The 16,755-nt window shown below is 40.3% G+C and overlaps 1 protein-coding gene across 1 annotated transcript; it reads right to left on the bottom strand.

Moving 5' to 3' along the window:
* Positions 1-240: 240 nt before the first annotated feature.
* mx (interferon-induced GTP-binding protein Mx) lies at positions 241-11,726 on the bottom strand. Its single transcript, NM_001171901.1, is given in 12 exon segments — positions 241-972; positions 1,829-2,068; positions 2,219-2,295; positions 2,486-2,644; positions 2,820-2,961; positions 3,182-3,304; positions 3,404-3,482; positions 3,623-3,821; positions 3,918-4,056; positions 4,181-4,335; positions 4,545-4,682; positions 11,381-11,726. Coding segments are annotated over 12 exon segments (1,866 nt in total). The 5' UTR covers positions 11,571-11,726; the 3' UTR covers positions 241-747.
* Between the last annotated feature and the right edge of the window lie 5,029 nt (positions 11,727-16,755).

Genomic DNA, 16,755 nt, shown 5'->3' with positions numbered 1-16,755 from the left:
TCAGCACTCGACTCATTTTCCTTTAATGGGTACAAAACCGCCATTGTCATTCCTGGAAATCGTATCTTACACAGTATGTTTCACTTTCATTTCTTCATTGAAAGTTAGTGCGACGGGTGAGTCATGGCATCATTCCCAGGCTAGACCAGTAGATGGACCTGTTTCACCATAACATTTCTACTTCAGATTGAGAGGTCTCATCTAGAGTGCAATAAAATTTGACAGTTCAACGTGTTTTTTTTTCTTCACACATTTTTTATTTGGCTTAAATGTTTTTAAAGAAATTATAAGAAATATACAACTTGGTTTAACATAGATAAACCCTAATTGTGAGGCCATTAGTTGATGCTCAGTGGTCCACAGGCCCACCATCCAGACATGATAAAAAGGAGACACAATAACAATAAAATGTATGTCAGCAGAAATATAAACCACAAGTTATACATTGCCTTTCAATAAAATGATTGCACTTCCTTCTCTGTTCCCAAATGTTATCAGGCAGGTTCCCACTCCACCTGGTAGACTAGCTGCTTGCGTTCATCAGACATTTTAGTTTAATATTCAACAAAAAAGGATAACAAAGGACTTGATTGCATAGTAACTTCTATTACATTTACTATGCAATGAACTGAGATCACAGAATCTACGCCAAACCCCACTGCAACACACCTGTAGGTCTACTTCCATTGACCAATCCATCTGGCATTAGTCAAGACCATCCTAAATGTTAACAAGCAGCTGTCCATACTAGAACTCAACTAGGTAGCTGCGTGCCTTCATCAGGCGTTTGAGCTTGCTCTGCAGTGCAGCCCTTTTGCTGCCGATGTCGATGTCCTCCTTCAGCAGCTGCTCGATGTTGTCCTTCTCCTGCAGAGTCTGAAGCATCTCCCTCTGCAGCTGGGAAGCAAACTCCTGCAGCACCAGGTAGCGGATCACCATGGGAATCTGATCAGCCAGACGCTGACTGGATATCTGTCAAAGATAAAGAGACAGACAAGACAAAACACCTATTAATAAAATAGATAGATATAGTGATCTAACATCACTTTTGTCCCATTCAAGTTTTAGTCCCCTCACAATGGTTGGTTCACACACACTCTGAATTGTATAATGTTATAGCACATTTACATTGTTGGGGAATAATCAGAATTAGTTGGTAACATATGTAAGATGTTTTATATTCATCATATGTTTGTAAGTTACTTCTCATCAGAATGTTATTTTTGTATAATACTGTGGCGGGGTTGCAGTATCTGTTCTATGTCAAGACTAAGTTACTTGGGCCGGAGAGAGGGGAGAGGTCAAGCGTGTATCTCTTGGCTCCACAATGTCTGTGTGCCAGTCAGTGTGTCTCTGTGGTCTTGTCAAGATAGGATGGATTTGATATATGGCTGTTGATATGGAGGATTTGTTTATGGTTCTGAGTTTGAGAAAATAACATAGTTTAGGAGACAAAGCTGAACGATAAATTATGCCCAATGCTGTCTGGATATGTGTGTTTCTGCTATAAAGGATCTCAGTTGCAATGTGTAAGAGACTCTCAGAGAATTCATTGATAGACACTGAATTGATCTGAGAGTCACAGGGTTGTGATAGAGCTCATATAATTAAAGATGGGCTTTGATAACTAACTCTGACTTGTGTGTGGTTTGTTCTCATGATTTGGTAAATAGAGGAAATTTCCACGACAACATGCAATATTATAATCTAGCTTTCAGGGAATTGGTGAAGAAATGAGTTTAAGAATCAGCAGTTCCATTCAATCTCTGAGTTAGTGATTTACACAGTGATTTACACAGTGCTTACTAGTGATTTACACAGTGCTTACCCAGTAGTAGGACTTGAGGTGCAGCATCATCTCCTGTAGGGTGGCATGGTTGTCTGTGCTAAAGATCGTACTCCTTATCTCAGTTAAGGGTTGGTCTTCGTCCTCCTCCCTCTTCCTCTCACACAGACTGTGGCTGTAGGTGCTGTCCTGTGTGTACACTATCAGCTCCATCTTGAACTGAGTCCTCAACATGGACTCAGCTGTAGACTCATTCACCTGCTTAATGGCCTCAATCTTTGTCTGTAGTTAACAAAACACAACTCAGTCAATCAACAGGAGATAAATGTAGTTGGTGCATGTCAGCCATCTCATTCACATACAGGTTGATGACCAACTGTGGGAATATCAGAGATAAATGGTGACATTAATATTGCATGGTGTGAGATAAACCTTCGCTGATTTCAGGAGGTTAGGAAATCCAGTGAAGCTGCTCTGAGCCAGCAGTAAGAACACCTTCCTAACGGCATCTAGAGAAGGGAAGAAACACCATAACATCACTCTGACACAGGACTCACAGATAGATTACATTCTTGGATGGAAAATATACATAAAGAATCTTGGCTTTATAGTTTGGCAAATAGGGCCCCCATATTAAATAAAATCACAAACTGGGTTTCAGTATATGTATAAAATAAAATGATCAAACATATACTATACCTGAAATCTCCTTCAGTTTCTTGACTGCTGGTTCCTCGAGTTGTTTGATCTGGTCTTTCACCATCACCTCAAATGTCTTGTAGTTGATGAACCCTGGGAGCTCCCTTCCACGGTACGTCTTCTCATAATCATCCACTTCTCCCTCAATCCTCTGGTTAACTGTAATATACAAAGGATGTCACTGTTGCATTAAATTAAATAAGCACGTGTATAAGCCTTCCTTGTTGAATACAAATTTGGTACAGAAATCTAAATTCACATAGCTATTATTTGTTATCTAGCACACTGAAATGAGCCATTGTTTTCGATGGGTGTGTGATAATAGTACACTCACAGATTTCTCCAGAGCGTTCCAGGTGTAACTTCCATTTCCCAAACTCTTTTCTGAGTGTGGAGAAGACGTTGAGACGAACTCCGCTTTTCATCTCCTCCCCAGTGCTCAGGTTGATGGCATCTTGGGTGAATGCAGTCACTTTCTGGGACACAGAAAAATAAGTTGTTGGATACATGGAGAGGGATAGACGGATAGAAAGAGAAAAAGCTATGGATATAAAATGTTATCAACTTTCAAATTATTTCCCGAATTTTCCAATTTTGCTAACAAAGACTAACATGACTGGGTCAAGAGTCAAGGTCAAAGCAGAGTGAAAAAGACTGTAACTAAATAATCTGGGGATTGCAGGCTGGGGGACTCACATCGATCAGGAAATACAGCCTCTCTGCCGAGTCCTCAGGGGGTCCGGTACCATATCTTTCCAGCTCGGCATGTGTCTCTGACAGCTTTGCCTCAATCTGCTCTTCTAGACGAGGCAGGGATTTCTAAAGGGCACAACGCAGAGTCATGGCTTATGGCAACAGTCACTCAGTAACAAATGTATAGGATTTTGTGCAGTGAAATGTAATGGAAGAAGAATTTACCTCGATATGATGCACCAATTCAAGAGTTAATTTCTCTGCCAGTTTAGGGATGGTGGCATGGCCCTCATCATAAAGTGTGCTGCACAAATGATAGGAATTTTTTTTCTCACAACTTCACAAATAGTTTGGTTACCACACAGGTACAAACTTTATTTAAAAAGCTATAAAATAGATTGTATTGTATAAAATCTGAGGTACACATCAGCCTAGAGGACCAACCTGAGATGAGCGTGCTCTTTGAAGAAAGCCTTCTCCCTCTCTGTGGCCTCGGTCAGTGAGACTCGCTCCATGATCTCTTTCTGGCCCCTGCACTTGACTATCATGTAGCCCTTAGTCAGCTGGATAACCTCATTATGAACTATGTCCACCACAGTCTCCTCTGTGCCTTTGTCTACCAAGTCAGGCTTAGTCAGGATGCCTGTTCAATGGGAAACGCACACAAGTCTAACTCATTAAAGTCAACATAAGTCAACATGGTTCATAATAGTTGAGTAAATAATAAAAGGGGGATTACCTAATGTCCTTTCCCCTTCAGGGTCCACCTCTTGTGCCATCTTCAAAGCCTCTGTGGTTGCAATGTCAACGTTGCATGGCACAACCACCAAGCTGATTGTTTCTTGCTTCATGATGAATTTCCGTATCAGTCTCTTAATCTGAAAATGTCGAACATTATCATACATAACATGTTGTGGGGGGACTTGGTTTCTGTTCTAAAACTGGGGTTAAAAATGCACAGTGTTTTCCCACTAACATTGTGGGTGGGGTGGAAGGGTGTACCTGTTCACCAATGTTCTCAGGTTGACCTTTGACAGCTACCCGGGCGATGCCTGGCAGGTCGATGAGTGTGAGGTCTGGGACGTCAGGGGAGCCAATCTCTAGGCTGATGAGGTCATCACTGATACCCACCCCCACACCTGCCATTTCATCCTGGGCTGGAGGGAGGAATAAGAATACAGAACACCGTTGCTAGAAACCACCAGGGTTCCAACAGCACAATAGTAAAGTGGATCAAGTTATCTTTTTTATTGGCATTTAGGTATTTAATACTTATGGGTGTGCTGTCTTATGGAGTAGAGAACATAGATAAGACTTTAGAGACTTTCATCTTTGCCATGATCAGCAGACCAATGAATGACCACACCTTCACGAATTTTCTTCTCCACATCAGAGGGATCCTCAATCTCCTCCTCATGGTCTTGGTAGCTGATTTTTCCGTGCCATTCCTCTCCTTCTTTCTTCCTTTTCATCTTCAGCTCGAGAGGGCATCGTGTTACAATACCTGTCAGAGTTGACAGAGGAGGAGGAATTAGAGAGAGTGGGATCAAATGAAACTGTACAAAAGCCCATACATCAACTAAAGCAACCAGAAATAAATTACTTTTAATGAATTAAATTGTCCAATGCTTAATTACCAAGTGAAATTAGAGATCAAATGATAATCAAATCAATATAGGCAATATAGGCTTCTTAAACCTATTTGAGACTGATATTGATAAATAAACAAGGCTACAGTAAACATGTCGTCCCCCACAAATGATGCAACCATACAGATACGAACCCTGTTTAGGGTAAGGATACAAACATGGTTTAGGGTAAGGGTTTGGGTTAGGTGGTCAAGTGGCATCTCTAACAATGAAAATAAATGTCTTCAAAAATGGAAAGCAGTTAGCCTGGGTACCAGTATCTTTCGGTAATCCACTCCCTGTTCTCCATGTCATGCACTGAGGCATAATAAGAATTAGAGACTGCCTCCACGATGACCAAGCTTTGTTTTCAATGTAATCTACTCACATTCACTTTTTCGTGGTTGCTGCCATCTTTCTTACTGGGATTAAGAAGCCTGCGCACTAGCACTCAGTGCACACTGAACAGACAGCAGTATCGAGCAAACATTCTCCAGCAACTCTGTCAGATCATATGGACAGCTAAACAAGCCGACCAGCACTTCCCCAGGCTAACTGGGATCATGATCTCAGAGCATGAATATAAAATGTTCATATCCTAATAACCACTTTAGTCAGCGTTGCTGCGCGCCCTGCACCCTGTATGCACTGAGTGCTAGTGCGCATGTGATGTTGGTCCTTATAAACTGGATGCAACCCGGGTATAGAGGGTCCATGAATCTGCCTATGCAAACATGAATAGATTACCTTGAAAACAACAAGCGGACGCAGTCTCCAGTTCTTATTATACCTCAGTGGAAGAGGGAAGATCAGTGGGACCAATGATGTGTATAAACCCACAATGACTGACAGAGGGTGCTGTATTGATGTTAACACGCTACACGCTACTACCACGCTATCTTGCTACTTCTCCTCCATGGTAAAAAAAGATTTAGGAAACTATAGAAATTAATTTATTCATGTCTACATTCATTTTTCACACGTTTATTATATTACAGACACCTTAATGTATACTTTAAGTTATATTATGTGAGATAAACATACAAATCTATTTGTATGTTTTGCTCACGTAATATAATTTAAAAGTTTGAAGGTCAGTCAATCCAGATAATTTCAAGATCTTTGAAAGTTTCTTCAAGTGCAGTCACAAAAACCATCAAGCGCTATAATGAAATTGGCTCTCATGAGGACCGGCACAGGAAAGAAAGACGCATAGTTACCTCTGCTGCAGAGGATAAATTCATTAGAAATTGCAGCCCAAATAAATGCTTCACAGAGTTCAAGTAACAGACACATCTCAACATCAACTGTTCAGAGGAGCCTGTGTGGAACAGGCCTTCATGGTCGAATTGCTGCAAAGAAACCACTACTTAAGGACACCAATAAAAAGAAGGGCCAAGAAACACGAGCAATGGACATTAGACCGGTGGAAATCTGTCTTTTGGTCTGATAAGTCCAAATTTGAGACACAGAGTAGGCGAACGGATGACCTCCGCATATGTGGCTCCCACCGTGAAGCATGGAGGAAGAGGTGTGATGGTGTGGGGGTCCTTTGCTAGTGACAATGTCTGCAATTTATTTTGAATTCAAGGCACACTTAACCAGCCTGGCTACCACAGCGTTCTGCAGCCATCCCATCTGTTTTGCGCTTAGTAGGACTATCATATGTTTTTCAACAGGAAAATGACCCAACACACCTCCAGGCTGTGTAAGGGCTATTTGAACAAGAAGGAGAGTGATGGAGTGCTGCATCAGAAGACCTGGCCTCCACAATCACCCTACCTCAACCCAATTGAGATGGTTTTGGATGAGTTGGACCGCAGAGTGAAGGAAAAGCAGCCAACAAGTGCTCAGCATATGTGGGAACTCCTTCAAGACTGTTGGAAAAGTATTACAGGTGAAGCTGGTTGAGAGAATGCCAAGAGTGTGCAAAGCTGTCATCAAGGCAAAGGGTGGCTACTTTCATTTGAATCTCAAATATAAAATATATTTTGATATATTTTGAACACTTTTTTGGTTACTACATGATTCCGTATGTGTGATTTCATAGTTTTGATATCTTCACTATTATTCTACAATGTTGAAAATAGTATAAAGTAAGAAAAACCCTTGAATGAGTTTGTGTGACCAAACTTCTGACTGGTACTCTATTATTTATTTTTTTACTAACGCTACGGTCCCACTACTATTGTTTTTTATTAAACATGTAATTGAAATACTGGAAATACTGTAGAATTCCATTCATTCCTATGGAGGAGTGCCAATTTGGCTGACTGACCAGTGGCTTCAAGCCTCTCAATGGCCAATAGGCTACATGGCATCAGCAATCCAAAGTTTATATACATCATTGGGTGGGACCATTTTCAATTTGTATTTATTATGGACCCAATGTGACCAGCAAAATTAAGGCAGTTACTTCTAGCTAAGAGGATAGATATGCGTGTGAACAATGGGTGCAACTCCAAAATAAGTTGCCGGGATGTCATGTGTCCTACTTATCAGAACACTCCTAACAATCTATGCACACACAAAAAATATATTCAATCAAATAAGCCACACATACTGAATAAGCCATTCCATTTTTGTTAACCACATTTCAACACTTTCTCATTGACCTCTATATTAAAACGCCACCTGCTGGAGAAGACAGATTTCAGGCCTAGATATGCCTCTTGCTTCGCCTCTTCCTCTCTGGTGACTCACACATTTCAATGAATTATTATAGTAATAATTATACATATAATAATATAATAATAATAATATAGAATATAATAAATATAATTACAACTTTCGAACGGACACCGTTCCACAAAATCAAACAGACAACGATCTACAGTCCCCTCCTTATCATAGAGAACAATAATCATGATCTGTTTCATGAATTATCCAGCATGGTCTCATATTTAAATTTTAGCAGACGCTCTTATCCATAGCAATTTACAGTAGCGAGTGCATAATTTTTAATAGATGTTTCTAGGGATGCACGATATATCGGTGAACATATCGGAATTAGCCGATATTAGCTAAAAATGCCAACATCAGTATCGGCAGATGTCTAGTTTAACACTGATGTGCAAAACCGATGTCAAAGCTGACATGCGTACCGACGTAATGACACCACATAATAGTTTGCGCTATACGTGCAACCAGCATTCCTAAACTAGCCCACAATGTCTGCTGTGTGGATCGAGCAGTCATTTGAAAGAGTAACACAATTTCAGCAAGACAACTCAAAGGCGAAATCCATTAAAGCCAAGATAATGGAATTCATTGCCCTTGACAATCAACTGTTCTCTGTTGTGGGTGATGTTGGCTTTCGCCAACTGGTCGAGCACCGGTACACACTACCAAGTGTGCTATTTTTCAGATGTTGCCCTACTGGAGTTACACAGCAATAGTGTCACTGCTATTAGCTTCACAACATGCATACTATGGAACGCCATTTGGGTCTTTGTGTGTCAAAAAATATACAGTAGCTCTGTCAAAGCTGTACAAAAAAGTTTGCAAACAAGAAAACACCGGCCACTAACAATGTGTTTACAATACCACGTTGGGTAATAAAGCATCATTTGTTCGAGCGCAACTTCTGGAATAGCTAGCTTTAGCTTGGTATTACCTAATGTTAGCTAGCACCAATACAACCAGCCTGAAAACAATGACCAGTAGAAACTGTAGTAATTTCCATTATTCTTAGCAATGGTTTAGGAATCCTTGTGTAAGTATTAGCTAGGTTGCCACTTGTTCGCCTATTGAAACTGAACTTCAGTTCATGAAAAGTAAATAGCTATCCAGCTACTTAACCCTGTTATAAGCCGCCAGCTAGCTAGCTTCATCTGGCTATTTCAGCTTCATCTGGCTCGACCAGACCGGGTTATGTGTTGTGAAGGTAGCCACAATAAGGATTAGGCACAATAGTGGAATTTGCGGATTGCCTTCAAAATAAAAGTATGTAAATGACAGTGATGCAAATTAATACAAATAGTATAATTATGCCATACTTTTATTTTGAAGGCTAACCGCAAAGTCCACTATTGTGGCCAATTCTTAATTGAGGCTGGCTTCACATAGATGGGTCCGATGGGTCAAATAAGAACTGTTTTAAAAATTAGGGTTATTTTAGATGATGACACCCTTTTTGTTTTACGTAGTGATTACACCTTGATTACACTATCACTCGTATTTCATATGTCACAACATTTCATCGATACGTATGCTACATTGCTGGTAAAATTGTCTCGCGCACCTACAGTGCTGGTCATCTAAAAAAAAAGCTAGCTAGCTCATGGATGCAAAAAAAAAATCTTCCCCAAAACATAGCAAAACGACATAATCTGTTTCAGTAGCTATACGATTCATCGATACGTATGCTACATTGCTGGTAAAATTGTCTCGCGCACCTACAGTGCTGGTCATTTTTTTTAAACTAGCTAGCTCATGGATGCAAACAATGTTCTTCCTCCAAAACATAGCAAAACGACATAATCTGTTTCAGTAGCTTGATTACACTCACTCGTATGTCATATGTCACAACGATTCATCGATACATATGCTACATAGCTACTGAAACAGATTATGTCGTTTTGCTATGTTTTGGGGGAAGAACGTTGTTTGCATCCATGAGCTAGTTAGCTTTTTTTAAATGACCAGCACTGTAGGTGCGCGAAATACGAGTGAGTGTAATCAATGTGTAATCACTACGTAAAACAATTATGAACGCTTTAAATTATTATGTGACGTGTAGTCATATTCAGGACCTGATTGGTCAACAAGCTTATTTGACACGTCAAATAGTGTTATTTGACACATCAAATAGTGGTAAATAGTACATTTTTTGACACGCAAAGATCCAGCCCCAAAAAATAGCTAGCAAGCTAACTGGCTAAATTGCCGTATATGTCTAAGGCTTTTCGACCTGTCCCCAAATTAATGTGAATGGTTCAGAGTTTGTTTTGATATTTTAACTTGCGTGTCGTGATAGCGTTTGGTGTAGGGGGACAAACTAAATGTGTGCACGATAGCGCACGAGCGCAGCCGGTTTGGGTTCCGTGTAACAGTGGGGAAAAAAGTAGTCGGCTTGAGGATAAATTCAGCCACTATTTATTGTTGAACTCAGCTGGTTTTGTTTGGCTAATAGCCTACACATATGGGCTGCAATATTCTAGGTACATTTAAATTAAATGCAATTTGAGTTACTCCCATGGTGTCCTGAAGTCTGCATCTTCTGTGTGCACGGCCTGTAGGTCCAGGTTGCGGGCCGACTGTTTTCTATACTCAGTATTGCCAACCCATACAGTATTTCCTGAGACATTGTGCATTATGTTGATACATTTAGTCTTAAATGATGCATGCCAAGATATTGATGCATGCCAAGACTATTGATATTGCAACCACACAACTCAGACTCCGGTTCGACAGTATGAATGAAGGCTGGGCTGCAATGAAATCGCAAACAGCTTTTCTTGTTCAAGCCCTTAACAATTTGTCTGCTAAAGATGATAACCTGTTTGCATCTGTTCATTTATTGGCTGTCCAGTATCCAGACGACCTGTCCCGAGAGCTTCCTATAAGGTTAATCGCTTTCCGTAACGTGTTGAGGCCGGTGGGTACACACTCAATTCTTTATTGCTGTGACTTGCTTGCTAGTTGAGATTTCTGCTCTTCACTCAAGTTATCGGTTTAGCCTACATTTCACTGATCTTAGTAGCCGAAAGCATTTTTTTATCTGTGTCCTTCAAGGCAGCTGTCAATGATCACGTTAGGCTGCGTTTCACTTATTTTTTTTAATGGTGGTTTGATCGCAGGGGAGGAACTAATAATGTCTGCAGTTTTCGGTTTGGCTATTTGTTTCAAGTGTATTAGTCTATAAATACATCTCTTTGACACAATTCGTCATCTCTCCCATGTGTTATTCGACTAGTAGTTGTTCCGAAATTGTTATTGCTTACCTACATTTTACTCCCCCTATGTTTATGTGGCCGATGTGAAGTGGCTAGCTAGTTAGTGGTGGTGCGCGCTAATAGTGTTTCAGTCGCTGACGTCACGCTCTGAGACCTAGAAGAAATTTTTCCCCTTGCTCTGTGGAGCAATGGTTAAAGATGCTTCGTGAGTGACTGGTTCGAGTCCAGGTTGGGGCTCATTTACATTTACAACACCGAATGACATGCATGACTAATGTTACAGAACTCCGACCAGTTTCCCTGATGTTGCTACGGCAATCAAACTGTTAAATCTGTCGCTTCTACTAAGATCGTTTTCTCTTCTAAAACTAAGAAGAATTAGGCTAAGTAAGCTCCACTCATTGCACTGGCGTCTGGCGCCATCTTAGCCTTGATCACGGCATCTATTCAAGGATATACCCATATACTTTCAATCAGTAATATATTTTTTAGTCACATTCCTGAAGCACAAGAACGTAGCTTCCTAGTACATAAGGTTATTAATGACTTTTTTGAGTGTTACTGTATAAATTATTTATTAAATACATTTTTAAAAAACGCATCGATAAGCTGGGGCTGCGGGTGTGTCAGGTACGCCAGTGCGTCTATCCATGAGTCCAGGTCTAATTATCACTCACCGCTACCCCTTGGCAAAGCCACTCCAGACAGCGCCTCCAACACGGAGCTCTTCCCCGAACTCTGGTCCCCTATCACGGCGATGGCTGGCAGCGCAAGATCCTTCTCTACGCCAAGGGAGCGCAGGGAGTCGATGAGGTCGATACAGGGCCGCACCTTCTCTTCGTAATGTTGGTTGAGCGTATTATTCATGGTGTATTATTATTTAGTGATACAACTTAAATAAAAAGCAAGATTTTATCTATCTGATGCCCACTGCGGATGTTGAAAGGTTATGAAATGATTGGCAATGCATATATTTCAAAAGTAGTCTATTCCCTCCTCAAACTCCAGTCCCTTCTACGAGAGGGAGAGTTTTTACTCTCGACTCGTTTTTATAACAACCGGTTTTGTAAAACGGAGGGAGTATCATTCCTGGGAATCGAATCTTACACGGTATGTTTCACTTTCATGTCTCAATTGAAAGTTAGTGCTGAAGCTGGATGCTGCCATGGGATGGGGTAAGGCTATATGGAAGGGTTCCCCAACAACGTCGCCTATGGGCATAAACACACCGTCGCTAGACCAGACAGGACTGGCAAAAAGTGCTCTTCACCGACGAGTCGCGGTTTTGTCTCACCAGGGGTGATGGTCTGATTCGCGTTTATCGTCGAAGGAATGAGCGTTACACCGAGGCCTGTACTCTGGAGCGGGATCGATTTGGAGGTGGAGGGTCCGTCTTGGTCTGGGGCGGTGCGTCACAGCATCATCGGACTGAGCTTGTTGTCATAGCAGGCAATCTCAACGCAGTGTGATACAGGGAAGACATCCTCCTCCCTCATTTTGTACCCTTCCTGCAGGCTCATCCTGACATCAACCTCTAGCATTACAATGCCACCAGCCATACTGCTCGTTCTGTGCAGGATTTCCTGCAAGACAGGAATGTCAGTGTTTTGCCATTGCCAGCGAAAAGCCCAGATCTCAATCCCATTGAGCACGTCTGGGACCTGTTGGATCGGAGGGCGAGGGCTAGGGCCATTCCCCCCAGAAATGTCCGGGAACCTGCAGGTGCCTTGGTGGAAGAGTGGGGTAACATCTCACAGCAAGAACTGGCTAATCTGGTGCAGTCCTTGAGGAGGAGATGCAAAGCAGTACTTAATGCAGCTGGCGGCAACACCAGATACTGACTGTTACTTTAGATTTTGACTCCCCCCTTTGTTCAGGGACACATTATTCCATTTTTGCTAGTCACATGTATGTGGAACTTGTTCAGTTTGTCTCAGTTTTTGAATATTGGTATGTTCATACACATATTTACATATGTTACATTTCCTGAAATTAAATGCAGTTGACAGTGAGAGGACGTTTCTTTTTTTTGCTGAGTTTAGTTGATGATCCCTGCTATAAAGACCGAGGTAAAGTCAGTGTCAGGTTGGATATTCAACTGATATTCGCGCTTTCAAACCTCAATAGCCTTCAAACATTCAGAATGGACTAAATGCATTTTTTTCTCTCACCAATCTACACACAGTACCCCATAATGACAAAGTAAAAACAAATGTTTAGAAATGTTTGCAAATTCATTGAAAATAAAATACAGAAATATCTAATTTACATAGGTATTCACAAGCTCTGTCAAATTGGTTGTTGATCATTGCTAGACAACCATTTTCAAATCTTGCCGTAGAGTTACATTACCAGTCAAAAGTTTGGACACATTCAAGGGTTTTTCTTTATTTTAACTATTTTCTACATTGTAAAATAATAATGAAGACATCAAAACTATAAAATATCACATGTGGTAACCAACACTTTTTTCAACAAGCTTGAGAGCTTTACACACTTTTTTAACTAGGCAAGTCAGTTAAGAACAAGTTATTAACTGCCTTGATCAGGGGCAGAATGACAGATTTTTTACCTTGTCTGCTCGGGGATTCTATCTAGCAACCTAACCGATCTACCTGCCGCCCCTCTTGGCATTCTCTCAACTAGCTTCACCCTGAATGCTTTTCCAACAGTCTTGAAGGAAAAGGTTAAGTGTGCCTTGAATTCTAAATACATCACCGACAGTGTGACCAGCAAAGCACCATCACACCTCCTCCATGCTTCATGGTGGGAACCACACATGCGGAGATCGTCCGTTCACTTACACTGCTTCTCACAAAGACACGGCGGTTTGAACCAAAAATGTCAAATTTGGACTCATCAGACCAAATTACAGATTTCCACCAGTCTAATGTCCATTGCTTGTGTTTCTTGGCCCAAGCAAGTCTCTTCTTATTATTGGTGTCCTTTAGTAGTGGTTTCTTTGCACCAATTTGACCATGAAGGCCTGATTCACCCAGTCTCCTCTGAACAGTTGATGTTGAGATGTCTGTTACATGAACTCTGAAGCATTTATTTGGGCTGCAGTTTCTAAGGCTGGTAACTCTAATAAACGTATCCTCTGCAGCAGAGGTAACTCTTTCCTTTGGCGGTCCTCATGAAAGCCAGTTTTATCATAACGCTTGATGGTTTTTGCGATTGCACTTGAAGAAAATTTCAAAGATCTTGACATTTTCTGGATTGACTGACCTTCATGTCTTGAAGTAATGATGGTGTAACACTTTTTTTGGTTACTATATGATTCCATATGTGTTATTTCATAGTTATGATGTCTTATTCTACAATGTAGAAAATAGTAAAAATAATAAACCCTTGAATGAGTAGGTGGTACAGTAAGTCAACCCTTTAACTAGGCCACTCAGGAACATTCACTGTCTTCTTGGTAAGCAACTGCAGTGTAGATTTAGCCTTGTGTTTTAGGTTTTTGTCCCGCTGATTAATTAACCCTCCTGTTGTGTTTGTTTCATGTTAATTAATTCTGTGTTCCCGGTACAAAATGACCTCTTAATTATAGCTGATTATAAATCCATAATAATATATTATCACCTAATGTTGTGTTAGATCTTTTTATCAACTTAAGTTCTTGTGAACATTACACGTTTTGAACTTCTATTTGCTATTTATGGCCAGTATGACCTGAGCTCGTACAACCCGTTTTTGAGTTTAAAAAAACAATGTATGGATTATTTTGACTAACAAATACTCAGATGAAACATATTGTGCTATTTATCACAGATTACTTTGTGTCAAAGTTTAACAAGGACTCTCTCCTCCTCACCAGTGTCATGATCAAAGATATGATCAAGAGCCTCACATACAGTATATCGTTTGGTTATTGTACTGCCACAGAACGAATTGTTAGCAAGGCCTCAAAAAAGCTTTATATACCAGAGCTGCGAGAATTTCTATATATTATTGAAACAATATTGCGATTGTTTGTGAGAATGCCAATAGGTGTGATTCCCGTTTGGGTTGCCTTTCTAGCCAAGAAGGGGAGTGAGGTGTGTGTTTGTTTGATCAAACTCACATGCATGTGGGGGTCTGGGAGAGGAAGTATGTCCATCTGATGAATGGGCATGTGCCTGAACTCAATTTTATACACTAATTGTAGTCTCACCCATTAATTTCTAATGACCGGTCATTTTTGACCGGGAACACCACATGTGTTCAAAAGTTATATTAAACACCCAAAATGTAATGAAAATCCTCAATGTATTTTGTGTGTTCAGATGACCTGTGTGGACAGTCATGGAACCTTATGACAATCAGATTAAATTAACTACAGAGAGAACTTGTAAATAGGTCTAATTCGACCGGAAGACAACAGGAGGGTTAATCTCTGTGTCTGGTGGAAAGCAGACAGAACCAGGTTGTCCTCTAGGATTTTTGCCTATTTTATTTGATTTAATCTTTATTTAACTAGGCAAGTCAGTTAAGAACAGATTCTTATTTACATTGACGGCCTACACGGCCTGTGCTTAGCTCCATTCCGTGAATGTTTTTTTATCCTGAAAAATTCCCCAGTCCTTAACAATTACAAGCGTACCCATAACATGATGCAGCCACCACTATGCTTGAAAATATGGACAGTGGTAATCAGTAATGTGTTGTATTGGATTTCCCCCAGAAATAACACTTCATATTCAGGACAAAAAGTTAATTGCTTGGCCACATTTTTTTGCAGTATTACTTTAGTGCCTTGTTGCAAACAGGATGCATATTTTGGAATAGTTGTATTTTGTACAAGCTTCCTTCTTTTCACTCTGTCAATTAGGTTAGTATTGATGAGTAACTACAATGTTGTTTATCCATCTTCAGTTTTCTCCTATCACAGCCATTAAACTCTGTAACTGTTTCAATGTCACCATTGGCCTCATGTTGTAATCCCAGAGCGGTTTCGTAACTCTAGGGCAACTGTGTTAGGAATGACGCCTGTAGTGATTGGGTGTATTGATACATCATCCAAAGTGTAATTAATAACTAACTACACCATGCTCAAAGGGCTATTCAATGACTGCTTTTTAAATGTATTTTTACCCATCTGCCAATAGGTGCCCTTATTTACGAGGCATTGGAAAACCTCCTTGGTCTTTGTGGTTGAATCTGTGTTTTAAATTAACTGGTCGACTAAGGGACCCTACAGATAATTGTATGTGTGGGGTACAGAGATGAGGTAGTCATTCAAAAATCATGTTAAATACTATTATTGCACAGTCAGTCCATGCAACTTATTATGTGACTTGTTACATATATAGGCTTGCCATAACAAAGGGGTTAAATACTTATTCACACAAGACATTTCAGCTTTAAATTTTTTGTAAATTTGTGAAAATGTCAAAAAAAGATAATTCCACTTTGACATTACTATGCATTGTGTGCAGGCCAGTGACAAATATCAATTTAATTCATTTTCAATTCAGGCTGTAACACAACAAAATGGGGGAAAGGTCTAGGGGTGTGAGTACTTTCTGAAGGCACTGTATTAGAACCAATCGTAACCTATTAAGCATTTAAATCTAATTTTATTTGTCACATACACATGTTTAGCAGATGTTAATGCGAGTGTAGCGAAATGCTTGTGCTTCTAGTTCCGACCATGCAGTAATATCTAATAAGTAATCTAACCTAACAATTTCACAACAACTACCTTACACGCAAGTGTAAAGGAATGAATAAGAATATGTACATAAAAATATATGAATGAGTGATGGCCGAACGGCATAGGCAAGATAATTTATTCAGTAGGTTTTCTAATAAATGTGTTAATTAATTAACAACTAGGATGTTGCTGGGCTCAGTAAAGGACAGTGTTGTTCCCCTGGTGTTCTGGTACCAGTGCCATGAGAAAGGATGCTAGGCTTAGGCAGTGGAGAGACACACAGATATACTGCCAGTTCCTTAATATGTAATAGTAATTAGCACTAGGGTAGGGAGGCACAAATATGACACAATCCTAATTATGTCTACTAATACACACTTAAACTGCTAATTAGTTTAATGTCCCTATAATTGA

The sequence above is a fragment of the Oncorhynchus mykiss genome, chromosome 17, assembly GCF_057628025.1.
Source record: "Oncorhynchus mykiss isolate SJ-2025 chromosome 17, ASM5762802v1, whole genome shotgun sequence".
In the NCBI taxonomy this organism is placed as follows: domain Eukaryota; kingdom Metazoa; phylum Chordata; class Actinopteri; order Salmoniformes; family Salmonidae; genus Oncorhynchus; species Oncorhynchus mykiss.
Note: the sequence above shows the minus strand (reverse complement) of the source record. Positions and strands in the feature narration are given on the sequence as shown.